Here is a 27,167-nt window from a genome sequence, read left to right as displayed (position 1 = left end):
ATGATCAGTCTGCTGTTAGAAAAAACAATATATGTATTTGCACATTGCTGCAGTGCTTCTCCTGTTTTGAAACTAGAGCACTTCATTGAGCTTTAAAGCAGAATATTCTCAGAATATTTCATGAATATTTCATGCCAACATGATTTTAAACTTCACATACTCTGAATTACCCTCAGTGGTGCACCTGTCATAAACTAAATAAATTAAAGATTAAATCTATTAGAGCTAATATTGAGTCCTGGATAAATAAATGGGAAGAATAACACTTCTAAACATATAATATGTGATCATGTGTAATGTGTTGTTTTATTAGGTGGCTGTCTGTCTTAATTTGTGTATATATTTTTAGTTTTTGTGTCTGGTTTGAAAATGAGATCTCAAACTTAATGAGACTAATATATTATTATCTTATTATTATTATTATAAAAATAAAGCACAGTCACCTTTAATAATCACAAAAAAGTAAGTTGTAAAATATGTAATCTTTGAGTAGAGTAAAGTGCAAACTTAAAACACTTTAATGTGTATTTTATTTTCATGTCACTTTAACAGTTTGCGATAACGTTTGTTGCTCTGCTTTTAATTAATATCTAATTGATTTTGTTTTAATTGTTAAAAGATTTTTCAAGGCAATTATTTCATGATTCAGGCTTTGACGGGTTAAAAAGATAAAGTAAGATAAGCTTTATTGTTACTGAAGCACAAGCATACATATAACTGGAAGCTTGTTAATGCAGGGCCTTGTTCTTACAGGCTGTCTTTATATACAGTCTATGCTCCAGACTTCCTCTGCTTTGCCTGCGCGCCTCCCAGCGTGGGCGCGCAGAAAGGGGCGGGGCCGAACGGAGTCAGCGCAGGCTGGGATGAGAAACTTGTCCCGGATATTTACCTACTTTACCTGGCTCCTCCGACAGGCCCCGCTCCGAGGTTTTCTCCGCGCACACTCCGGAGGGATATGACCCGTCTCTGAAGCGGTACCACTGAGGTAGTAAAGCCTTTTTTTTTAATGTCCTTTAAACCTTTCTCTTCCCAGAAAACATGAACTTGGCCAGGCTTTAGCGAGGACTGCGGTGGTTGGAGGAAAGTTTGCCAGTACTGTGCGTTCCTCCTGTTGGGTGTAGCAGCAGAGAAACTTTAGGCTGTCAACAGGTTCCTTGTTCGCGCTGTGGTACAAAGTACAGCGAGGTCACGACAGAGTTTATTATCGACAGGCTGAGACAGACGGAGCTCAGAAATGCGGGCCTAATACACTGAGACAGGCCCTGTTTGTTCAGTGATTTATCAGGTAAAGCAGCACAAACCGGGTTGTTTGAACTTTATCGTCTAAGTTTATCCACAGTACACATTTGTAACTTGTGTGCTGGTAACGTTATAGCATAAGTATGCGTTATTACCACAATAAAATAGGCTAATCCGTCCCCAGTTCCCTCGTTTGTACGATTGAGCCACAACATATGAGTAATAGGTGCAAGATGCAAAGGACGCAGTGAAGCCACAGTCGCCACATGATGATGAATCTGCCTTTAAATCTAACATTTACTTGTTAATTCATCAGAGGTCTGCCTGTGAGCGGGTTGTTATGGAAAACCAGTCATCAGATTGACATCAGCTCTGCTCTAATATATTCAGAGTGTGTCACTGTGTTCAAACATTAACTCAGACATTGTGTGTTCTTTCAGAAACAGGCCTGCCAGATCCAGTAATCGGTTCACCTGGAAATTGAGGACTGCACACATGTAAGTATGTACATACACATGCAATGCTTGCACATGGAGCGCAGTGTCAGAGTTGTTTTTACCTTTGGGCGTGTGTGCACACAGACATGTATGAATACATGGATGCATGCATGTGTGCATTTGTAGTGCATGTTTTTGTGTTCATGCATTCCTTCTCTGGTTGGTCTGGGATCAGTTGTAGCACTGTCGATGGGGCGTGTTCAACTCTGAAAATGTTTAACATTCTTATCATTCAGCTGCCTGTGAAAGGCGGGGAGATGCAGAGAGAGAGAGAGAGAGAGCAGCAGGGAGAGGGAAGGGACATGTTCAGACCCAGGCCAAATAATAAGGGATTACACAAACCATGCACACATACACTTACAGTCACTCCTTCACATTCACAGTGCATTACTCACTGCAGTCTGATGCTCCATCAGGCACATATATTACTCACCACACAGTGTCATCCAGAAGGGAGGTGCTTTCTGTGGAAGACAACGGGCTGGAAACCTCTGACACTTTTGTGTGGTTGTGTGTGATTGTGTGTTTCCAGGTCTCCTCTCGGTGACAGGCTGAGGGCAGGGCGTTTGTCTTGAGAGGGAGGCAGAGTTACCCTGGTAACAGACATGCCAAAACCGGACCTGCTCTGCCTGGTTCAGCTGCTGGACGGCACTATCGAGACCTTCAGAGTCAGTGTGCGTAAGACACACACACACACACACACACACATGCAAACACACCCATAAACACACACTATGTCCTTTCTGAGGAGATTACATGTTACTTCTCTCTGCCTGTGCACTCTATTAATGATTGTTGTGTCACATGTGATGAAGTGGCAGACTATTCTTTCCTGTTCCCATTGATCCACATCTCTCACTCAACAATGCGACGTTGGTTCAAAGGACATGCTCATTTCCTTCTAGTGATCAGCACACTTAAAGCCTTTAACGCTGTCGGCGTATCACATTGGCCTCTGGTGGCAGTATACACACTGACAGGCGTGATACTGCCTTCCAGGACAGGCTCTGTGCAGCATTTTTATGTGAACAATGGGAGAGCAGTGAGAGTGCTGTGGTCATAAAGAGCATCCAATTCCAACTCTCCATTACTGTCTTTATTTGGCTCCTGTGCTGCTTCTGTTTGGATAAGGTTCGCCGACTTTCACTGAAGCATTTCTAAGGGAGGCAGAGGCGGTTTAAACTGATCATCACCTGGATTTTGTGTCCAGATAGTGTGCATTGCTACAAAAGAATAACACACCTTGTTTGCCGCAGTTTCTAGTAAACAAGGTCCTCTGGTGATGTGAATATGCTTCCTGTAACAGAAAGTGGGAAGAGAAAGAGAGAAGGAAATGCAGATGAGCTGTAGGGTTGTCCCTCAGAGGGATTCATAAATCAGTGAACAGCTTAAAGTACAGAATGTTGTGCTGCTGATGGGTTTTCTGAGGTCCCTGGATGTGTACGTTATAAACATTATCTGATTTACTAATACATGCCAAGACACTCCACAGCAGGGGTCTGTACATGGTGTGCCAAGTCACGTTGGTGTTCAGTAAAAAAGAAAAGCATCATAAAAAAGAAAGAAAAAAGTCTGTAGACACATTTTGGGCTGTGGTTGCGTAGCTCAAAATGTCATGAGCTGTGGCGACACAGGCTATGACAGGTGCTGGGTGTGACACCTGACATCTGGCCCATATTTGGCAGACCTGTGGCTGAGCTGTGGCAGTCATATGCCTCAGTCAATTCTGTTCGTCAGTGTGAAGTGTAGCCTAAAGAAAACTCAGATGTGGGCTGTATATGAGCCAAGAAGACAGTGCTTTCTGGGTTATGGCTTCAGCTGGACTGGGGGTGACAGAGTAATTTTCTCGAGAAGGGAGAGTTGTAAACCAAAGATGTGTTCTGAGGAAAGGTGGATCTAAACCAAAACCATTGTTGGAATTTGTTGAAGTGCCTAATATGGTGAGAAATAAGCTTATGGAGCTTGCTGCAAAGCAAAACTTAATAGATCGAGATGATCAATAGTGCCTTTGCCTGATAAGATCAATGGCATGCCTAATATTGTGTTAGCCCCACTTTTTGCTGTAAAAAGAGCCCTGAGCTGTTGAGACATAGACTCCACTAGGCTCCCTGTAGGTGTGCTGTGGTTTCCAGCACCAAGATGTTAGCAACAGATTCTTTAAGTCCTGTAAGCTGTGAGGTGGAGCCTCTATGGATCGAGTTGATTGGATTGAGATCTGGGGAATTTAGAGGCCAAGTCATCACCTCAAACTCGTTGTTGTGTTCCTCAAACCATTCCTAAACCATTTTTGCTTTGTGGCAGGGCGCATTATTATTATTATTGAAAGAGGCATCAGTGAATACTGTTGAAAGGGTGTATGGGTCTGCAACAGTGGTTATGTAGGTAATATTAAAAGTAGCATCCACATAACATAACATTGCCCAAAGCATCACACTGTCTCCCCGGTGTTGCCTTCTTCCTATAGTGCATCCTGGTGCCAGGAGTTCACCAGGTAAGCGACGCATATACACCAGACCACGTGATGTAAAATAAGATACGATTTATGAGACCAGACCACCTTCTTCCATGTTGTTCCATGGTCCAGTTATGATGCTTGCATTGTTGGTGCCTTCAGTGATGGATGGGGGTCAGCATGGACACCATTACTACTCTGTGTATTCTGACACCTTTCTATCAGAACCACCATGAACGTTTCTGGTAATTTTAACTACAGTAGCTCGTCTGTTGGATCAGACCTCCCGGGCCAGCCTTCGCTCCCCACATCCATCACTGAGCCTTGGCAGCCTATGACCCTGTCGCTGGTTCACCACTTGGTTCCCTCCTTGGTTCACTGCAGACCGGGAGCACCCAAGAAGAGCTGCAGTTTTGGAGATACTCTGACCAGTCGTTCAGCCATCACAATCTGGACCTTGTCAAACTCGCTCAAATGCCAGCGTTTGGCTATTATTCCTGTTTCTAACACATGAACAGCGTGTTTACCTGCTCGCAAATAAATCCCACCCACTAACATGTGCAGTGATGAAGAGATAATCAGTGTTATTCTCTTCGCCTGTCAGCCGTCATAGTGTTATGCCTGATCGGTGTATTTTTGTGTACAGATAAGCAACCGGAAAGTTTGGCTGGTTGTGATGCCGTTTGTTGTTGTTTCCATCTTTCAGAAGCAGGATGAAGGCGTGGTTCTGTTGGACCTAGTATGCGACCACCTGCGCCTGCAGGAGAGGCAGCTCTTCAGTCTGCAGATCAGAGAATCCAGCACAGCCATTGCCTCTATCACAGCCAACACACACTCTCCAGTGAGCTCACTGTTCCTCTGCTGCACATTGCAACTGAGATTGTAATGTACTGCACATGCTGATTGCTGTTTAGTTGATGATAACCACGGGGCATACTTACATAAATGTTTTTATTTAGCCCCAGTTAGCCATTATACTTAATGAATGCCTTTCTTACAGAGATGGTTGGAGCCCGAGAAGCCCTTGAAGAAGCAGATAAAAGGTATCTCAGTTGTTTTGCCTGCAGAGAATTAACTGCCTTCAGCTGGAATTATGTTTCTAGCCATTTTAAATATAATTTAAATGCTTAGATAAAGAGAGAGTCTAATAGAAAAGAGGAACAGTTTAAGATTGAGGTGAACTTGTGCCCATGGATGTGTTCCACTTTTGACAAGCTGCTATTTCTCTGCAGGCCTCGTGTCCCCCTTTTATCTGAACTTTAGAGTACGATTCTTCATCTCTGATCCCAACTCTCTGCAGGATGAACAGACAAGGTTAGTACGTGACGCTTATCATAGATGGCTTTTTCATTTTTTCGACTGGGTTTTAGTAGTTTGGCTTACTCTTAAGTTGTGATGACTAGTTAATACTTTTATCGTCACTGGGATACAAAGATATGTGATAAACACAACACAAAAGAAGGAATGTAGTGTAGTCACTAAGAAAACCTGCCAGACAGAGAACATTATATTTATACCAAGAGCAGGATAGGTAGCTTGCAGTGGCTCCCTGGTTTGGTCCTGGGAAGACACGCAGATCCCTTTGGGGGTTGCGTCAGGAAGGGCATCCGGTGTAAAAAATCTGCCAAGTCAAGCATGCTGAGCTACCTGCTGTGGCGACCCCCTTGTGAATAAGGGAAAGTAGCTTCAGCAGGATAATAGCTAGTGGGAAAATGAGAAAACCTCCCACTGCCTGAGCATTACAACAATGTACCTTAGCCTCTCAGAAACTAAAGGAAAAACCCTTGTTTGAGCTGTTACATCTAAAATGCACACTTCAGTATTTGCTTTTTTCGTGTTATATTGTCATTACAGTATTATACAGTGTTACTGAATAACAGAGATTTTCTTTGCATCTTGCAGGCCTACTCCTAGGCCAAATAACTAGTTTCATGTGAAGCAGTGGCTCCTCCAAATGATGACTGCACGAGACGAAGAGTCTTGCGGTATTCTAGCAGCTCTGTGAAACTTTGAACTAAATGTTCTCGCTGACGGCGCTTACGTGCTCTGTTCGGCGTGAAGCGCTGGATAGAAAAGGGACCAGTTCATCAAAAATTGTTAGGATTGATCCTGAAGGCAACACGAATGACTGAAAGTAGATTTTCAGTAGCCTCAGCAGTTATTGAAACATTCAAAACAAAATCTGTAGCACCAGGTGATCCAAAATCACAGATATTTGATGGGTATTTTCTGTGTAAAACGTGTGATGCCATTCCCATTTGATCCTCAGTGAGAGATTTTACAGCGTAAGCGAAAAACCTGGAACAGTCGGGGGTATTTGTGTGTGAGAAAATCTTTGTTGAAATATTTTAGTGTGACTGGACCTTCTGACTCGTAGCCAGTAAGGCTAGCCTGCTGACATATTTAGCAGTACCAATAGGTCAAACCACTTCAAAAGGTTTTCTGTAGGCTACAGAACAAAGGTGTGGGTTGTTAAAAGTTCCTCTTGTCCTGTTCCTCCAGGCACCTGTACTTCCTCCAGATCAGGAGTGACATTAGAGAAGGACGGTTGGTAACAGAAAATCAAATTCAAGCATCCCCTCCCTTGTGCACAGCTTATGTTTAGTGTAATCATCGAATATGATTGCAGGTTGCAGTGCCCGCTGAGCGCAGCTGTAGTGCTGGCTTCTTATGCTGTGCAGTGTAAGTCTCACGATCTCTTCCTAGAAAAAAAACAAATGATTAATGGCTCAATAATAACCTTGTGAGTAATTATTCCTGTGAGGATGCTCTCGATCCTCTCAATTAGCAGCTCTTACAGTATACCAGATGTCAGGATACACGGATGTGTGCTGCTGGTTATGTTGTTCTGTGTGGATGGATGCTCAGTGTCTCTTTCCACCATCTGCAGCGGAAATGGGAGATCATTGTCCGTCCTGGCTCCCTGGTTACCTCTCAAAATGCCACTTCATCCCTGAACAGGATGAAGACTTCCTATCTAAAGTGGAGGATCTGCATCCACAACACAAGTAATTAAGACAGTTCACTACATCTAGCCACCACTGAAATAATAAAATAAATGGCTGTTTTGTTGTGCAGTTATTTGCTGTTGTTATATGTGACTGTGCGTGTTCTCAGAGGGCTTAAGAAGAGCGATGCGGAGCTGTGTTTTCTCAACACAGCACGGACGCTAGAATTGTACGGAGTGGAGCTGCATGCTGCCACGGTACTGTGACTAAACTTTTAACATCTTGTCTCGTGGTTTGACTTCTTCTTCGTTTTAGATTTGATTGTTTTTGTCTTTTTCCTCATCTTCTCTTTCCCAGGACACCAACAATGCCCCTCTCATGGTGGGTTTGGCTTCAAGTGGTGTTGCAATATTCTGTAATATGATTTGCTCCAGTTTCTTCCCGTGGTGAGTGATGGTCCTGCTTATCTTATTTTAATCAAGCTTTTAATTTGGAGTACTATTACAACCTAATGCTGCAGCTTTTATTTTGTTCTTGTGTTTGTTTGTTGTTTTGCGATGTAAATCCAGGTATTTTTGCATTCCCAAAATTTGTTGAGTCACCCCTCTTTTCTTTATATGTTGCTAAGAAAATGTGACATGTGTGAAACATGTTCAAACCTTAAAAAAAAGCCAGTATTTGGTACAGCCACCTTTATTCTTCATCACAGCCTGAACTCTGTTGGGCAGCTTCCTTGTAGTCTTCAGCAATAGTTCTCCAGGCTTCTTGAAGGACATTCAAAGCTCTTCTGTGGATGTTGTTTTTCTTTTGTTCCGTTCGCTGTCAACGTGATCCCACACTGCTTCAATAATGTTGAAGTCCTGGCTCTGGGGAGGCCAATCCACAACTCATTGTCATGCTGAAAAATGAAGCTGTGGCCAATCAGACCCTTTCCACATCATATTGCATGGTGATCAAAGTTGGATGGTATTTTTCTGTGTTCATAATTCCTTCAATTTCAACAAGATCTTCAACAACACTGGCTGAAATTCCCAAACCATGACAGAGCTTTACAAATGTCTGCAGACACCCACTGATGTACCTCTCTACTGACCTCCTCCATATATAGTGATGATGATTTGAACCAAAATCTTCCTACTTGGATTCATGACAACACAAGACCTGTTGCCACTGATTTTCACCCTAGTTTGTCATGCCTCAGCCTTTTCCTCCTGCTTCCCTTTCTTACGAATGGATTGTCTGCCACCCTTCCACTGAGGCCATTTCTGATGAGGCTTCAGTGAACAGTAAGTTAATCAAATGAAGGGTCAGATGTATGTCTCTGGATGTTTTTCTTGTTTTGTAAGGACATGACTTGAAAATACTTTTTATCTGCTGCAGTTTTTCAGACCTGTCATTTCTTCTTTTCTAATCCACATGTCCAGTTTCCTCAACAGTTTTAGGCACACAATGTACACTACACCAAGATATGTCAAGTTTTCAGCTAATATGTCTTTGGGAATCAATTTTTTGTCCAAAAATACTATATTATGCCTGTCAAACTTTATCTTTTTCATTTTTCATAGATCCAACTAAAGACATTGTAACAATTCACATGTTTTTGCAACAGCCTGCTAGTAACAAAGAGCCTAAAGATATCGCGTAAACTGGTTCTTTGTTAATTTGGCTGTTATGATGAAATGATCATCACATAACAGATGATTCACATATGATTCATAGTTCACTGTTAAGTGGCTTAACAGATAAAAAAAAACATTGTACCAAAAATGGTCAGGTACAAGAACACAAATGAAACTAAGTGAAAAAGCAGCCAATGTCCAAAGATGTTCACAAAGCCTGGAGAACTATTGCTCAAGAGCACTTTGAAAATTACGACAAAGTCTGGCTGCTTGGAAGTAAAGTTTAAAAAAAAAAAAAAAAACGAGTGGTGTCTCAAGACTTTTGCACAGAAGTGTATATGTTATGTTTGCTGTTTGGTGTTGTTTTGATCTTGTCATGTGGCACTTTTTGGGTCTTATGTTTCTATGAAAGGTCATCTCTTTCGGTCTCTCTCTATGATTTTTCTTGTGATTCATCACCTTTCGACCGATCCCGTCCTTTTGTTTCCACGCAGGGGGAATATCATCAAGATTTCTTTTAAGAGGAAACGCTTTGATATACATCTGAAACAAAAGCACGTGAGTTCCCCTTTCAGTATTCCTTATTAATAGTTTGGAAATCTGCCCTCAGCAAACTCTTGCTCTTAATTACACTACACTCTTGGCTGGCATATCTGTTTTCTCTGTGGCACATGGAGATTTATGATTTATTTTTATTCTCTGTTGTGTGCACAGACGCACAGAAATATGGCATTGATTTTAATTTCCATAATTTTGGCACATTTTTTCTGCATTTCTCTGCTTGACAGCTAATAAAGCATTCAGAAAATATGGCGATAGAAGATTTTATTGCCAGTTAAAACTGCGACCTGAGCAGCATAAGTTGATGTGACCTTGAATGCTACAGTTTACAGTATAAAGACCAAGTTACAGCCTAAACTGTGCATGTTGCAGGGAGAAACCCAGGACTGTGAGATGTCTCTGCTTCTGCCCTGCCCCAAGACCTGTAAGAACTTGTGGCGATCCTGCGTGGACCATCACTGCTTCTTTTCCTCTAACCGCTCTCCCAGGAGCTCCAGGCTAAAAAACACCACACTTCAGTCCTACAGAAAGCTGATCACACAGCACCTGGGCCTGGGCAACAGTAAACCTGAAAGGTGAGGCCTTGGAAATCCATGCAATACTTATTCACAGGAAGGCAAAGAAATTTGAAGTTGATTTGCCATTTCTGTCTTCGACTGCAGTGGGCCAGTCTGCCAGCGAGTGGTCGGGGGGATGGTGTGGAACCCAGTCCTGAGGAGGTCGCTGTCATCGGAGCACCTGGAGACCAAGAGTCTGCCTTCCAGATCGCCCCCGAGCACCCCCAACTGGTACAGTCACCAGCACTAAGTTTTCCGCTGCGCTTCATATTAAACCTTTCTTCATTCCTCTTGTGCCATTTCCTGTAATGTGATTTTAAAAAAGTGACTGCTCTCTCCTGTCTGCGGCAGGCGAAGTCCTCGAGTTCGCCACGGCATCCGTAAACCTCGCCCGTCCTCGATGGAGCTGACCACTGACCTGAAAGACATGTCAGAGGGGGAAGATGTCTTCTACACATACCGGGCGTCTGTGAGCAGCTCCAAGACCAGTGAGGGGCAGGGTTCACCTCAGCAGTTAGTATCTCTTATAACAGAAACGCTGTCTAATAAAACAAACCTGCATCAGTAGGAATGTGTCAAAGCTTTCGGTTCATCCAAACTGTTAAAAAAATTCTGTTAATTGAATGTCTTTCAGCATTTCTGGCGATTATAACCCAGCGACAGATGACATTTCACTGCAAGCCGATGACAGCATAACAGACGAGGATAGCTTACCCCAGTTCAATAAGGTCTGTTATCTTACCATCAGCTCTGTGTGTTTTGGTGTATTTATTCATGTGTGTGTGTTGATTATGAGTTATCATCTATGCAGGGTGCTCCCGGTGACGGTGACTTGATGCTAATATGCATTGCCCCCGATAAGGAGGGCAAGTTTGGCTTTAATGTTAAGGTAGGTCTGTGCTTGTTATTCACAACACACACTCAGAGTTTTATGTTTTATTACTGCTGCACTCTTCCTCTGTTTAATTTTCTGATGCCTCCTCCTGTTAGGGTGGTGTTGATCAGAAGATGCCTCTAGCCATATCGCATGTTAAACCCGACTCGCCGGTAAGAATGCACTCAGATTGCTCCTCAAATTTACATGAAAAAACAATGAGACATAAACTTGTAATAAAAAATCAGCTTTGGCTTGTGGTTATGTATTTGTAAAGAAATAGAGCACTAATGATGAGCTAATTCATCAGATGAAATCTACATGGGGAATATTCTGGTGCCAGCTTCTAAAATGTGTTATTATATGACATTTTTAATGATCTTTGTCATACCCAACAGAAAACATAAGGGACCCTGTTATGTTAATTTCCAGTTCCATGTTTCTATCCTGGGAGTTGACAAGTTCGTCTTCCTTGTTATATTGCCTCTTAAGATGACAATATGAGAAAATCTGTGCCAAGAATGAAATACTTTGGATACCGAGTGTTACGAGTCATCTCACTCCTGTGTTTTTACTTCATATGGCTACTTTTAAACACGCTGACCACAGTCTTTGAAATGTTGGCCATGTTTAATATAAACGTTCGACACTCTAACTGTATAAATATGACAGAAAAATATAAAAATGTAATATTTTGGGGTTTTGGACTATTGACTGTTGGGGTAATTTGGTAATTTAGGAAGTTAGAATAGACGTTTTAAAATTTGCATGGTTAGGCCAATAATTTAGATTGATTTAATGCAGAGTGGAGCAGTGGTTAACCTTACAGCTAGATGGTCCTGGGTTTGAATCCATGAACCAGCTGCCTCTCTATATGGAGTTCCATCCATCTTCCTACACTTATCCAGGTCTGGGTCACGGGGGTAGCAGCCTAAGCAGAGAAAGCCCAGACCTCCCTCTCCCCAGTCACCTCCTCCAGCTTGTTCGAACTTATATCTCTCGGCCTATAATCTCTCCAGCATGTCCTGGGTCTACCCCGAGGCCTCCTCCCGGTGGGACATGCCCGGAACACCTCACCCAGGAGACATCCTTGTAAGACGCCCAAACCACCTTACAGTGGCTTGCAAAAGTATTCGGCCCCCTTGAACTTTTCCACATTTTGTCACATTACAGCTGCAAACATGAATCAATGTTATTGGAATTCCACGTGAAAGACCAATACAAAGTGGTGTACACGTGAGAAGTGGAACGAAAATCATACATGATTCCAAACATTTTTTACAAATAAATAACTGCAAAGTGGGGTGTGCGTAATTATTCAGCCCCCTAAGTCAATACTTTGTAGAACCACCTTTTGCTGCAATTCCAGCTGCCAGTCTTTTAGGGTATGTCTCTACCAGCTTTGCACATCTACAGACTGAAATCCTTGCCCATTCTTCTTTGCAAAACAGCTCCAGCTCAGTCAGATTAGATGGACAGCGTTTGTGAACAGCAGTTTTCAGATCTTGCCACAGATTCTGGATTGGATTTAGATCTGGACTTTGACTGGGCCATTCTAACACATGGATATGTTTTGTTTTAAACCATTCCATTGTTGCCCTGGCTTTATGTTTAGGGTCGTTGTCCTGCTGGAAGGTGAACCTCCGCCCCAGTCTCAAGTCTTTTGCAGACTCCAAGAGGTTTTCTTCCAAGATTGCCCTGTATTTGGCTCCATCCATCTTCCCATCAGCTCTGACCAGCTTCCCTGTCCCTGCTGAAGAGAAGCACCCCCAGAGCATGATGCTGCCACCACCATATTTGACAGTGGGGATGGTGTGTTCAGAGTGATGTGCAGTGTTAGTTTTCCGCCACACATAGCGTTTTGCATTTTGGCCAAAAAGTTCCATTTTGGTCTCATCTGACCAGAGCACCTTCTTCCACATGTTTGCTGTGTCCCCCACATGGCTTGTGGCAAACTGCAAACGGGACTTCTTATGGTTTTCTGTTAACAATGGCTTTCTTCTTGCCACTCTTCCATAAAGGCCAACTTTGTGCAGTGCACGACTAATAGTTGTCCTATGGACAGATTCCCCCACCTGAGCTGTAGATCTCTGCAGCTCGTCCAGAGTCACCATGGGCCTCTTGGCTGCATTTCTGATCAGCGCTCTCCTTGTTCGGCCTGTGAGTTTAGGTGGACGGCCTTGTCTTGGTAGGTTTACAGTTGTGCCATACTCCTTCCATTTCTGAATGATGGCTTGAACAGTGCTCCGTGGGATGTTCAAGGCTTGGGAAATCTTTTTGTAGTCCAAGCCTGCTTTAAATTTCTCAATAACTTTATCCCTGACCTGTCTGGTGTCTAAATCCAATCGAGAATCTGTGGCAAGATCTGAAAACTGCTGTTCACAAACGCTGTCCATCTAATCTGACTGAGCTGGAGCTGTTTTGCAAAGAAGAATGGGCAAGGATTTCAGTCTGTAGATGTGCAAAGCTGGTAGAGACATACCCTAAAAGACTGGCGGCTGGAATTGCAGCAAAAGGTGGTTCTACAAAGTATTGACTTAGGGGGCTGAATAATTACGCACACCCCACTTTTCAGTTATTTATTTGTAAAAAATGTTTGGAATCATGTATGATTTTCGTTCCACTTCTCACGTGTACACCACTTTGTATTGGTCTTTCACGTGGAATTCCAATAAAATTGATTCATGTTTGTGGCTGTAATGTGACAAAATGTGGAAAAGTTCAAGGGGGCCAAATACTTTTGCAAGCCACTGTAACTAGTGTAGAGGATGTAGAGGAGCAGCGGCTCTACTCTGAGCCCTTCCTGGATGGCTGAACTTCTCACCCTATCTCTAAGGGAGAAGCCAGCCACCCAAATGAGGAAGGTCATTTCTGCCACTTGTATCCGCAATCTCGTTCTTAGGGACGTAGATCGACCGGTAAACTTTTACACTCAGCTTTTTCTCTTCACCACGATGGATTTGTGCTGCAGCAGCATTTCCCACTCTCCCGAGATATTTACACTCCTTTACTTGGGGCAGGAACTCGTCCCCGACCCGGAGTAGGCACTCCACCCTTCTCCAGCTGAGGACCATGGTCTCAGATTTGGAGGTGCTGATTCTCATTCCCACCACTTCACACTTTGACCGTTCCAGTGCGAGCTGGAGGCCATCACCCGATGAAGCCAACAGAACCACATCATCCGTAAAAAGCAGAGATGAGATTCTGAGACCACCCCAGTGAAAGCCTTCCGCCACTTGGCTACGACTAGAAATTTTGTCCATAAAAGTCGTGAACAGAATCGGGGACAAAGGGCAGCCCTGGCAGATCCCATCACCCACTGCGATGATGGTATTATGGCACAGAGAACTGCTGCTCCCTGTATATATATTTTTCTTTTTTTTCTTTTTTCTTTTTTTTTTTAGAATATTCTCTGTAAACCCAAGAGATGGTTGGGTTAGCTCAGATGAGTAGTTTCTGATATGATCACACCAGCCTGTCTGGCACCAAAAACCGTGGCACGTTTAAAGTCACTTTAAGGATCTTTCTCCCCCCTTTCTGATGCTCGGTTTGACCATATCTACATGTCTAAATGCATTGAGTTGCTGCCATGTGATTGACTATTTTCTATAAAATTGTGACCAGGGGGGCGCGCGTCTCTGGTGGACAAAATGTATGATAGTAAGAATGTTTTTAAATCACCTCATAAGCCAAAGTTTACACCGACACTGCTATACACAACTCTCTGTTATTTGTAGGCAGATCGAAGCGACCCCAAACTCATGGAAGGAGACCTGGTGGTGCTAATCAACGGTCGAGACATTTCTGAACACACACATGACCAGGTTGTCATGTTCATACGAGCCAGCAGAGAGTCGCACACCAGGCAGCTGACCTTGCTCATCAGACGTAAAGGTTTGTGTGTGTGTGTTTGTGTGTGTGTGTGTGTGTGTGTCGCTCTCAGAGAAAAGTGCTGAGACAGCATGTGGTCCAAGTGTGCACTCTGTCCGTCATGTTTCAATGAATATTTATTACAGCCTTGAACTGTCCTTCTAAAACAGGTCCTGGCCGGGGTACACCCCTGCTGCATTCACTGCCCACCCTCACGCTCAACATCCAACCACAGGAAGAAAAGCCACGCTCACCTGGCCCGTCAGAGCGCCCCCCCACACTGGAGGAATCCATGAGGCAACTAGAGAGGGGGATACAGACAGGGTCACTCTGTTTCCATTTCGAGGTATTTAAGATGCAAATTGGAGCTGAATACTGGATTATTATTTTAAGGTGTACTATGTTCATAGACGTGAATGAATGACGAGCGGGCGCATTTGTGTTATTTTTTTATTATTTTAAGCAGGATTCAGTTTGTCCCTCTCGGTTATGTGAGGGATCATAACAAGCTTTTAAGTGTTTGTGTTTGAACAGATGCTGGCCCTAATCTTCACTTGAATTTGATCCATGAAGATTTAAAGCCGAGACGCCGTGATTGGCCTGGAATTTGTAGTTTGTGTTTGTGTATGTTTCTCGGTGTGTTTACGTGCTTGTGTTTTCTAGAATTTATACAGGAGGAAGCCCGGTTTGACACTGAGCTGTGCTCGGCTCCCTGAGAACGTGGAGAAGAATCGATATAGGGATGTTTTGCCTTGTAAGTGCTCCTGTTTCTTTGTTTATGCCCTGCTGTTGGTCTCATCACAGCCGGGTGCTTCCCCATCCCTCAATTCCTCCCACCACCCACCTCTGTGCTGACTTTCTAACCTTGATCTGGAAGTTTCTCCTGTGACTCCTCATGAAATTTAATTGGCTGAGCCTGGGGTCTGCTGACAGCTCTGTTGTGACCCTCTCACACTGCTGTCCTCCTCTACTTTCAGATGACACTACCAGAGTGGTGCTGCAGGGTAAGGAGGACTATATCAATGCCAGCCACATCACGGTAAATATTACTGATATGAAACTGTGTCTTGATCATAGATTGTATATATAAAATTGAAATAGCCACTTCCAAGTTTTTTTTAAATTCAAAATTGTGTCTGCACACTTGTTGATTTTATGGATGCAGAAGTGACCATACAGTACTGTGCCAAACCCCTCATTTCTTTAGATTTTGCTAGGGAAATGGGAAATATGTGCAGTGATTTATTGAAACATGTGAAACATACATGAAAATACAGTATGTAAGGCAAAAACAGTTCAGTCACGCTTAAAAGTCAGTATTTGGATATGACCACCTTTATTCTTCAACACATCTTGACCTCTCTTAGTAAAGATGTCTTGATATTTCTTTAAGTAGTGTTCAGAAATAGTTCTCCAGACTTCTTGAAAGACATTCACTTTTCAAATGATGGATCGAAATCTCTATGTTCTACCCTATTTTCATTAAGATTCCCAACACTTCTGGTTGAAAGACCCAGTTCATGACACATTATGCTCTCACAGTGGCTGGAGACACTGTTGTACTTCTCTCCTGACCTCTTTCTGATTTATCACTGTATCAGAACTGTTGCCACTAATTTTCAGTCCAGTCCTTCTGTACTTTGTCATACATCAGCCTTTTCTCCCTGTTGCCCTTCCTTTCGAATGGCTTCTTGACAGCCACCCTTAACTGAGACCAGTTCTGATGAGGCTTCAGTGAAGAGTAGATAGATCAGCTAAAGGTCCAGATGCATCTCTCAGGCACTGTGTCAGGTCTTTGGTGGTTTTTTCCCTGTTCCTGAAAGACATGACTTTCAGATACTATTCATTTACAGAAGATATTTTTTAGACCTGCCACTTCTATACTATTTTATATCTGTCAAACTGCGCTATCGTTAAATGGGAATAATTATGTGTTTTTGCAACAAACCGCTAGTAACAAAGGTCTAAATTTATCATTTAAAATTGGTTCTGTGCCAAGTTTTCTGTTATGTGTAGACACAATACTGGTTCATGTTTTGGGTTATGTCTTTTAGATCAGTGCTAAGTGGCTTCACAAACAAAAAATGTTACTCTCAAAGTGGTCCAGGACTGGACTAAAGATGAGTGAAAAAGAAGCCAATGTCCGAAGAAAACCTTTGAACGACTTTCAGAAAGTCGGGAAAAATAATTGCTCCACCTTAAACCACCTTAAAAATGACAAAACAGTCAGGCTCCTCAGAGGCAGAAATATAAAGAAACTCTATTGGGACATATGGTTGGAGCTCTAAGTTATGAAATTCATGCCTTGTACAGTTTAGCTTAAACTGACTAAAGAGACCAAAAGTACTTTAATGCTGTAAACATGATCATTTAAGGAGGGGGAAGTCTGTGTGGACTGACTCACTCTTGGAGCAAGCCTCAAGTGGCCACTATAGGAACTGCAATTTTTTTGGCACTTCCACCTTTGTTTCTTTCTCTCGTCCACAGACGTTGTTGCTTGGGCTTGTCTCTGTTTGATGTTTTAATGTAAACTCATCCAATCTGTGTGTCTCTCTGTGTGTATATGTGTGTGTTTCCTTGTATTTCTCTCAGGTGGCGCCCCCGCTGTCTGGTGTATGTTTACGTTACATTGCAGCTCAGGGTCCACTACCACAGACCTTCACTCACTTTTGGCAGACTGTTTGGGAGCAACAGACACACACCATCATCATGCTTACAACTCTAACAGAGAGGGGACGGGTATACATCATTTTATGCTTTTGAGCTTTTATCCTGTAACAGCCACCGTGCTAAAGGAGTAAAGAGCGAACAGAGAGGGGAAACGCTTGAAATTACACAACTCACAATCAGCGGTGCATTAACATAGTGATTACCGCGGTATTATTACATGCTGTTTCATGTTTAATTTGTCACATGATTGCTGTAATTGGAAGGTTCCGCGTTGATGTTGGCAGACAGAAATGATCTATTTTGCACTGTTGTGAGTAATTACAGTGTTTTGCGGTGTACAGAATAGCTAAATATAAAGTGCAAGCGGGATGCCAATGAGATAAATAATTCGAGGGTGAAGGCACATCCATGCCGAGGCAGTGAGATATCAAGGTCTTGCTGAATGCACATGTCTCTGTCTCAGCTTGCCTGTTGCTTGGAAACCAGATGTTCTCATTAATTGATCATTTTCCTGATATTCATCAAGTCTCCTGAGTTTCTTTCTACTTGAGGATTGCACAGACGCACACATATTGACTCTCAGTTCGCATCCTGCTCCTGATGAATTGCTTTTGTTCCTCAGATTGCCAGGTGGAACATAGCATGCTGCTAATATGACTTTGATTTCTTGAGAGCAGAGCGCAGCTGATGTAGTAGCAGTAGTAAACTCTATCCTGATTCATGACTCATGCCAGAAGTAATGCAATTTGTTGGTGATGTCATACACTTTGCAGACCAAGTGCCACCAGTACTGGCCGCATCCGCCTGAAGCCAAGGATTATGGGCCCATGCGAGTGAAGTGCCACTCCGAGGAGTGTAACCTAGCGTATGTGACGCGGCAGTTCACCCTGACACACACAGAGGTACAGTAGCAAAAGCAACTGCAGCGGTTAATCAACTAGTTTTTCTTTTCTCTGTCCTCTCAAACTGGCTGGCCCTCCCTGAGCCTGCTTCTTTTTGGGGGTTCTTCCTGTTAAAAGGGAGTTTTTCCTTCCTGCTGTCACCAAGTCCTTGTTCATAGAAGGGTTACTTTGCTGTTGGAGTTTTCTTCAGCATCCTATGGGCTCTTTATTTTGGAGTATAAATTGTCTCGATTGTCTTGGCACTATGTATATAAACCTTAACTGAATTGAATTGAATTGTTGCTAAATTAGTCAACATAAAATAAACCTGCAACTATTTTGATAATTGAAAATATTATTTTCATTAAACTTCTCACATGCGGTAAAGTTGCTGTTCTCTGTGCTCTGGAAAATCAATTTTTTTTCTTTTAATCAGCTTTGTCTCATAGGTCATAGACTGTATACAAAAGACAGACATACTAATCGCACTCATTGGTTTGTAAAGTCCTGTTTAGATTTTTGCATTCACTTTTTTTGGAGCCACAAATGATTATATGTTATGCAGCTTACGAAAACCAGGCTAAAGCCCAAAATTCCCATTTTTTTCTTTTTTTTTTCCACTTAAAATTTAAAAACATCTAGATTAAGTTGCAAACAGCACATTATATGTATTCTATGTGTTTGTTTTCTATTTTTTTAACTCCCTAATTACGTTTTTATTACACAGACAGGAAAACAAAACAAGCTAAAAAAAAACACTACTGCAATGTACGAGGGCAATCCCAAAAGTAAGGTCTCCTATTGTTTTAGAAATACAAACAACTGTTTATTTTCCATAATATTTACATCATTTTAAAGCTTGAAGACTTATTTATTTTTCTACATAACTGCCATTTCGGTCGATGCAGTTTTGTAGACGCTGTGGCAGTTTTACAATGCCCATGTCATAGCTGCTTGCCGCCACCGCAGTTTTGCCTTCCGGACAAATGTTCTTTCAACTCTGGGAACAGGTGGTAGTCACTGGGTCCGGACTGTAGGGTGGGTGGGTGATGAAGTTCCAACCAAAGTTTTGCAGGAGAGCGACAGTTTGACAGGCAACGTGTGGACGTGCCGTGTCGTGGAGAATGCTGACGCCCTTGCTCAGCATTCCTCTTCTCCGGTTCTGAAATGCCCTTCTGAGTTTTTCCACTGTTTCACAGTACATGTCAGTGTTTATTGTGGTCCCAACAGGCAGAAAGTCAACCAACAATACTGTTCGTATTTCTAAAACAATAGGAGACCTTACTTTTGGGATTGCCCTCGTATTTTGAGCCTAGATTGTACATAAGGCTTCCTTTGCCGGCGGCGTTCTCAGTTCATTGATAAACAGGAGTTTGTTTCTATCATTTTCTAGTAAATATTTCTGCTCTAGATCTTAGTTCCATCGTTATCAGTGTCCAATCATTGTTTGAGCTTGATGATTTGGATTTATACCAATTCTTTGTAATTTTTTTGCAGGCCACTAAAAGTATTTTACAAACCAGTGTTTTTAACCACAGAAGACAGAAATAGAAGATCTCAAGAGTAATGTGGAACCCATGCTGTAGTATTTTACTTAGCAGCAAACAGATGTTTCTCCAGAATAACTTTATTTTGGGACAAAACATGTGCGAGTGATTGGCGTCCAAGTCTCAATACTCCCTCCAACATGGCTCTAACAGCTTGGAAAATTTGGTTCTGATATGTGGGATAGTAAAAAAAATGAAATCTGATATCTCTTGCCAAAAACTCACCACTTCCTTTGAGTCTGTGGATTAGTGTTGTGCACTTAACATTGAATGTCTGTCCTGTATTTTCTATGAATGTCTAACTTGAAACAGTGTCCATTCTCTGAATTATTCTGGTTTAGTAATAATGTAGATAGATAAATATTTACTTGTAGCCACTTGGTGTTATTGCCACAGGCTAATGAGGGAAAAGTCACCAGCATCACTAAAGGGGAAAATGTTACTGTTTTAGCTTCACGGCATGTGTGGCTGGGGTTTTCCCCCCATAGCTGAAAGGTTTGCTGGACAAAGATTTGAGGGAAAATCTCAGCTTGTTTATTTGAAGTTTATGCTTCAAAAACTGTTTAACAAACAACTGTTTTGTAGCATAGTTCGGAGTGATGTTTGCAGAGAGTGAAGTTAAAGATAGCAAACACTGAAAATATTGGAAGGTCGGCCTGTTCTTCATTGCGTCATTGAATGGCTTTGTGAAACAGTTGTGGACAGTTGGGATTCTCAGTCTCTTTCTTTGCTTTTGAGAGGATCAAGTATCAGTAGTAAATTGATTTGCAAAGTGCCAGCATAGGTTCTCAGTCAGTTCTCAGAGCTTGGAAAGAAGGTGGATGACTTCTTTCAGATTTGTGAAATCTAAGAGTTCTGAAACCAAATGGTAGAGAGTCCCAGGTATTTAAACCCTAATGGGGGTTGTCCCTACTATTAATGATGTGCCTCATCACATGAGCCAAGGTTTAAATAGAGGTATGGGTCAGTACCACAAGAGGTTTCGTGTGAAACCACTACGAGACTCCTTGAAAGGGGAGTAAGAGGCCATGTATGTCCAATGTGAACGACCATCATGGAACAGAGGGGGTGGCTTATGACACCAACTGTCAGCCGTCTACAACACAGTTTTGAGATACCTTCCCAGGCGCCTCAACCCCCACTCACATTTTGCCTTAGGTGACTAATAAAAACGTCCAAAATACAGCTCCCACTCAAAACTTTAAGCCTATGAAACATTTAAACAGGTGAGTTATTTAAACATTTTACTCCGGTACAGTTATCACAAAGGGACAAATTAGCAAAAGAGACTAAAACTGTTTTTGTACCAAGCTGAAGTTGGTCATTTTAACATGAGTTTTTACGGAGATTAACTCACTTTTAGTTGAAGCCTCAAGTGGCCATTCAAGGAACTGCATTTTATCCACAGCAAAGTTCCCACCTGCTCTCGCGTGCACGTGGAGCACAGAGAGGCATGACCTCAGTGACACAACACATGGCTTTTCTCTTTATATGTTGCAGTAGCATGTATCATGCTCGTGCCATATGCCACATAACGGAGCTCACCACGGGGAGCTGCCAAACTTATCTGCAGCCAACATACAAGTCCCTTCCATGTGGGTGGTTTGGTCTGTATGTGTGCGTGGGTGGGTGGGCATGTGCATTAGCGAATACAGACAAATTACATGGCCCCGTTTGTGTGTCGGTGGGAGTGGGCAGCTGTGCTGACGTGAGGATCCTTGCGAGAAGTTTGTTTGCTTGATTGTAATATGGTAGATTATCAGATTAAAGGCTTTCACATCACCTTCCTGGGCGAGCAGGTAAATAAACAGATAATGCTCAAGGAGGCATGAAGTATGAATGCACACACATGCGTACACAGATACTGCTGCGTGGGCCCATCTGTTCCTCTGGCGGAGCGAGTTAATCCCTGCATGGAGTCACAGGAGTCACAGGCCACATGCCCATTATAAACTCTCAGCTCAGCCATTCTCTTCCCTGCCTTCACTTTTTTTTCCCTTTAGCTCTGGTGTTCTGTGCTCTCTACTCTCCACCTGTTTTCATCTCTCTGCGTCCCTCCCTCACTTCCTAATCTCGGTGTCACCTACTGGCCACATGCTTGTTTTGCTCTGTTTTTTTTTCCACTGTTCTCTCTGTGGTGTTTTGTTTCCTCTCATACTGAATAATGTCAGAGTATTTGAGCCTGCAGCCCCGTGCTGTCTAATGTGGGCATATTTCCCAAAAGGCTGCATGTTTATCATATTAAATACTGATTATGCAACGCTTTCATTTTCATATCTCTCATTATCTGTTTGTCATTTGTGTGTTCTGTTTTTTGTACACATGTGTTTAGCTGGGAGAGGAACGTGCAGTCACACACCTGCAGTATGTTGCGTGGCCGGACCACGGCGTACCGGACGACCCTTCAGACTTCCTGCTGTTCATCAGCTCGGTCAGGGAGAGGAGGAAAGGTGAAGAGCCACTAATGGTACACTGCAGGTAACACACAAATACACACACACATACACAAGGTATACTTAAACTGCCAGCACACCCTGCACCTTCATCTCCTCTAAACTTAATGCCGTGTTTGTTTTGAATTACATTTGCAGTGCGGGGATTGGGCGGACAGGTGTTCTGATCACCATGGAAACGGCGCTGAGTCAGTTGGACCAGGGTCAGCCGGTGTCCCCACTGGACATTGTCAAAACACTGAGAGATCAACGAGCCATGATGGTTCAGACCACGGTACAGAGACAGAACAAGGATTTGTACTCTGTGATTGTTCTCTGCCTCATTAACCTCCTTATTTTATGATTTTATTATTATGATAATCTGTATCTGAAGAGATTTTCTAGCTGCTTTCTGTTTTTCTGTCTTTCCATTGGCTGTTGGACTGTAGACAGCCTAAATGTGCTCACAGTACTTTTAGTCACATTTCCATTCAGTTCCTTCTGGAGGAGCTTCTGAAGGTTGAACATACTGTTGTCCTGTAGCTTCTGTATGCTGCACATAGGGCAGGGCAATATGGCCAAAAATATTTATCGCGATATATATTTGAAAATTTGCAATAATGATATAACTGACGAAATAATTGACGCGAGACAAAATACTTTACAACTTCACAACTTTATTAGTGCAAAAAGCCCAATATATTCAATATATTTTCACTTAAACAAGCAGCTGTTTTTTATGTGCATTAAAGCTATATAAAATTTTAACAGTGCAAATGCAAATTCCTTGCTGACAGTTTAACCAAAAAGCATTTCCAGTGGAAATGGGCCAACATATCCTGAGCATAACCATGTATAATATCCACAAAACTTAAAAAGAGGTTATACACACACAATACGGTAATATTATGTTGAAGCACAGTACGTATTACTCCGCAAGGCTCCTGACTACGGTAGCCGTAATGATCCATCAAACGGTGCGGCTTCGTAGCTGACCAAAGTCGTATTAAAACTAGTGCTGTCAGCGTTCATCTTGTTAAAATGACACTAATGCCATAACCGCGTTAACGCTCCAAATCTCCGTTAGCAAGTTAAGGCGGATCGCCCCGTGCGTGGGGCTGCACGGCGCTAATGCGTTGACGCCGTGCAGCCCCAGGTTTTTTGGCCGCTTGGATGTTCTACCAAAAATTGTGCTTTGGTGGGTATCTGACGGATAAAAACCAAACAAGTTCCACACTACTGAAGTTTGGCACCATTTTTACAAACCAATTCTGGTTTATCTGTTACATTCAGCGATCAACTTTCGCCCTTCTCATTCTCCGTCGCCACTATGTTTTTTCTGCCATGTGCGTATGAAAACAAAGGCACTGCGCATTTTAACCATATTCTATCGCAATATTTCATTTTCTTATCATTGCCTAACATTATACCGGTATTACCGTAAACGGTATGATATGGCCCAGCCCCTAGCTGCACGTGTGTTTACACCTGTGCTCCATCCCTTCTTCAGGCCCTGTGTACTCCTCTGATTCCAGCTCTTGTTGATTATACAGATAGCTAAACAAAGCTGTAAGGTAAGGAGCCTACAGTGTTACAGAGAAAAGGGAAAAAACTCAACAATCATATGACCCTCTATGAGCAAGCACTTTGGTGATAGTGGGAAGGAAAAACTCCCTTTTAACAGGGAGAAACCTCTGGTAGAACCAGGCTCAGGGAGCTGCAGTCATCTCCTGCAACCAGTTGGTGGTCAGGCGAGGAAGACGGGACAAATACAAGCTGTGGAAGAGAGCCATAGATTAAAAATCACACTTCCGGGAGGAAGTTCCAAACCTTGATTTCCTCCCCAGAGGGTCCCGGGTTTAATTTAGCGTCTCTTTCTGGTTGCTACATACCTGTAACTCCTCGGCAAGCAGCTGATAGGTGATCGCCAGGATCATCCGAGACACTCCATTTGGCAGCTCAGCTCAAAAGGACCTGGAGCAGCTGTGCTCCGAGTTAGAGGCATTTAGCTCATTTCTGCGTGAGGGTAAAGGATGGGTTCACATTAAACGTGCAGATATTAACTGGAAAATAATATTGAGCTTAGCTAGCTGATTTGGTTTATTAGAAGGCTTTTCGAATCCTGAAAGAATTAGTTGCATGCTTGAAAGTTTTCTCTTAAACCACCTTGTGCAACTCCACAGGAGTTTTCAGAAAGAGAGAGAAGACTTGCTGTTTCAAGAATTGCCCTTTTATATAAGCCCACTGTCACAGATGTGGACATCTGCTGGTTCCTGCCATCTGTAACTCTAATTAATTCGCAGAACCTTGTGACTGCCATTGTATAATACTGATGGCAGCTCATGAGAAGCTTCACTAGCACAAGCTGGGGTTGGAAGCCGTGCTCTGTAGCACCTCGGTGGTAGCTGTCGAAGGAGAGGAAAGGTGTTACTCGTTGCTTCAAGCATTCTCCTGAGCCTCTGCTGCTACCACTATCACCCTTATTTTGGAAAGGAGAGCCACTCCCTGAGGATTCATCTCTGTGATGTTTTTGTGCTGATGGAACACTTCCTCAGGTTTCCCCCATATGTTTGTGTATCAGTAATGGAAACATTCAGAGGACGTCCTTTAATGTTGGGAGAGAATGTGGGTGTTATTCTGTGCTTTTTGGGGTTTTTTTCTTAAAATCCCATGAAAATCCTCATCTTTCTGGTCTTTGAGGCTTCTTAACCACCCAGACAGACTCTTACTGATAATGCAGTTCTTTGAAAACAGGACGGAGATGAATTTCTTACAAATCAATTGCACTATCAGGCGTCTCAGTAGCTGTTTGAGAGCTTTTTATCAATCTCACCACAGCGCTGTTATTTTACTCACAGTGACATTGTTCTCTCGGTTACTCTTCTGATTTCCCTCTAATGTCACACATGTGGGTTTGAGTTTAATATCTCTTTCCTCTGACTCTTCGTCCTGGTACCATCATCATCAGAACTGCAAGCTCACTGAACTGTGTCTTTTGCTAATGCGCTCTCTATGTGGAATTTTTCTTGAAAGTTACAGTATTTTGCCAGTATTATCACATCAGAAACTGCTTTGTTTCCTAGTAACTAATAATATTTTGTGTTTTTATTTGTTGCAGTGTCAGTTCCAGTTCGTGTGTGAAGCCATTCTGCGAGTCTACAAAGAGAAACAGGAGAGAGCTGCAGCACCATAACCCAAATCAGCACCAGGACCAGACAACCGCACTTTTCTGCCTCTTTTCATAGCAGACGACTTCCACAGAGAGATCTACAGAGCTACAAAAAAAACAAAAAAACAAAAAACCAGATAAGACTCTTATAGGACAGGAGCACAGACATGGATAATGAGAGTGAACCTAGCTGCACAGCACAGCTGTTTGTGATCTGCCTGTCTGTGCAAGAATATGAATCTTACACCTTAGCCTGCCTTAGTTTCTGCTGAAAGTGCATTAAGTTTATAGAGGCTGTGGTCTCCATAGAGACTGATGTAAGACTGACGTGAGCTGCTGCTAATTTCTGAAGAAGAGGCCACTCGGGTTTGGTGCCTCTGCCTATTAAGCTACATGTGCCTTAGACTGATGCTTCTCAGTCAGTGGATCAAACGGAGGGGGGGAGCAGAAGCTGACCGGGATCATTGTAATCTGTAGTCTGTCCGTGAGTCCAGAGATGAAGATTAAGGCTGACCTTAGATCACTACAGCAGAAAAAGTCATGGTGGTGCAACACGCCAAGTTGAGCACCATCCATCACTATTAAATTATTAAAGACACACAATAAACACTGATTTATACCGATGTGGCTGCTTTTGTCCTTTACTGTAGCTGAAGAAATGTCTTGTGCACATCCTCCCACAGAATGAATTTGCTCGCTGAGGTAAAAAGGCGGCGCTCTCATTTAAGCTTCAGCTGGCATCACATCAGGGAAGCTATCTCAGCATCACAAATCAGCCCAAATGGTGTGGTTATGACAAAATATTAGCAAACTGTATCACTGCTGGGAGGACTGCGGCATCTCTGCTGGTTCGTGATGATGATGATGATGTTTTAATGGGATGTGCCATTCACCGTGCTGTGTTTTTTTTTTTTTTTCGTGGGGATTCAGTGTGATGCTGTTTAAATCCCTACTAATGAAGATAATGCCACAAAATCTGTGAATAGTGTAATCAGAGGATCGTTTCATTCATAAATGCATTCAGAGCCAACAGATCGACTCACAGAACTCATCACAGAAGAGGAGGAATGAGTCTGGAGCTTCCACAGGGCTCATATTTTCAGTCTGCTGTGTAAAGAAATGTATATATTTACAGCAGAGGAAGCTCCAGGGTGACAAAGTGAGGGAAAGTATAGAACGAGGTCATGTTTTAGGAAGTGTAACAGGAATAAAAACACTTGAAAAAGTAGGGCGTGTGCACTTATTTCATAAACTCGGAACATGAGAAAGAGTTAAGCAGATTTTTGCTACATTTTGTTCCTTTTCCAGATTTTTTTTAATCTTAGCTGTGCAGATCTTTCACAAACCCTGCATCTAATTATTAGTCTAATTAGATAAATAAAATAAAGCAGGTTAAATAAAAGCGTAGTGGAGGCTGTGTAATGCCACTGGCTCTTTACAGATCTGATCTCTTATTTGTACTTTTTGCGTGCGTCGGTCTCATAATGTGTAACTTATTTGCATTTGTTGGGTGTGTGAAGCACTTTGGAGTCGCATTACACTGCATGACAGATGCTGCACTAATAAAGTTTGATTGAAACTGTGATTGAATTACTTGTAAAGCGGTGGGTAGGACTCTGAAGAGCAGAGGGTTATAAATCATCATCATTATGCTGGGGAAGGCCCCCCCTGGAGCCCCGCGGACCCCACCTTGGGAACCGAGTAATGATCTGCTCTGATTTATTCCCAGCCCTGGCGCGTCCATGGCAGACAGGTGGCGCTGGTTCGCCGGTGTTGATGGGTCGGCCAGTCGGGAGGAACAGAAGTTTGTTATGTGCTGTGTTTTTACGCAGGCGCAGATCACGCTGTTTG

At 42.8% G+C, this 27,167-nt stretch overlaps 1 protein-coding gene across 1 annotated transcript; it reads left to right on the top strand.

The window, feature by feature from the left end:
- The first annotated feature begins 843 nt into the window (after positions 1-843).
- On the top strand, positions 844-26,655 carry ptpn3 (protein tyrosine phosphatase non-receptor type 3). The gene is made up of 27 exons (XM_063487712.1): positions 844-985; positions 1,680-1,736; positions 2,269-2,410; positions 4,895-5,029; positions 5,189-5,231; positions 5,421-5,502; positions 6,691-6,735; positions 6,818-6,870; positions 7,079-7,196; positions 7,306-7,393; positions 7,494-7,582; positions 9,250-9,313; positions 9,689-9,891; positions 9,979-10,104; positions 10,225-10,386; positions 10,508-10,601; positions 10,685-10,762; positions 10,864-10,920; positions 14,485-14,641; positions 14,788-14,963; positions 15,281-15,371; positions 15,595-15,656; positions 17,210-17,356; positions 18,061-18,189; positions 22,048-22,193; positions 22,307-22,442; positions 25,266-26,655. The coding sequence occupies exons 3-27, from the start codon at positions 2,342-2,344 to the stop codon at positions 25,338-25,340; spliced, it is 2,625 nt and encodes an 874-aa protein (XP_063343782.1). The 5' UTR covers positions 844-985; positions 1,680-1,736; positions 2,269-2,341; the 3' UTR covers positions 25,341-26,655.
- The last annotated feature ends 512 nt before the right edge of the window (positions 26,656-27,167 follow it).

Source organism: Pelmatolapia mariae, linkage group LG10_11 (assembly GCF_036321145.2).
Source record: "Pelmatolapia mariae isolate MD_Pm_ZW linkage group LG10_11, Pm_UMD_F_2, whole genome shotgun sequence".
Taxonomy (NCBI): Eukaryota; Metazoa; Chordata; class Actinopteri; order Cichliformes; family Cichlidae; genus Pelmatolapia; species Pelmatolapia mariae.
This window is presented reverse-complemented; position numbering and strand designations above follow the sequence as displayed.

Bases quoted from the DNA above. Each gene is read 5' to 3' on its own strand.
- ptpn3 (XM_063487712.1), top strand. From the start codon at position 2,342: ATGCCAAAACCGGACCTGCTCTGCCTGGTTCAGCTGCTGGACGGCACT. The intron at 14,964-15,280 runs GTATTTAAGATG...TGTGTTTTCTAG, and splicing joins CACTCTGTTTCCATTTCGAG to AATTTATACAGGAGGAAGCC. The intron at 17,357-18,060 runs GTATACATCATT...TACACTTTGCAG, and splicing joins CTCTAACAGAGAGGGGACGG to ACCAAGTGCCACCAGTACTG.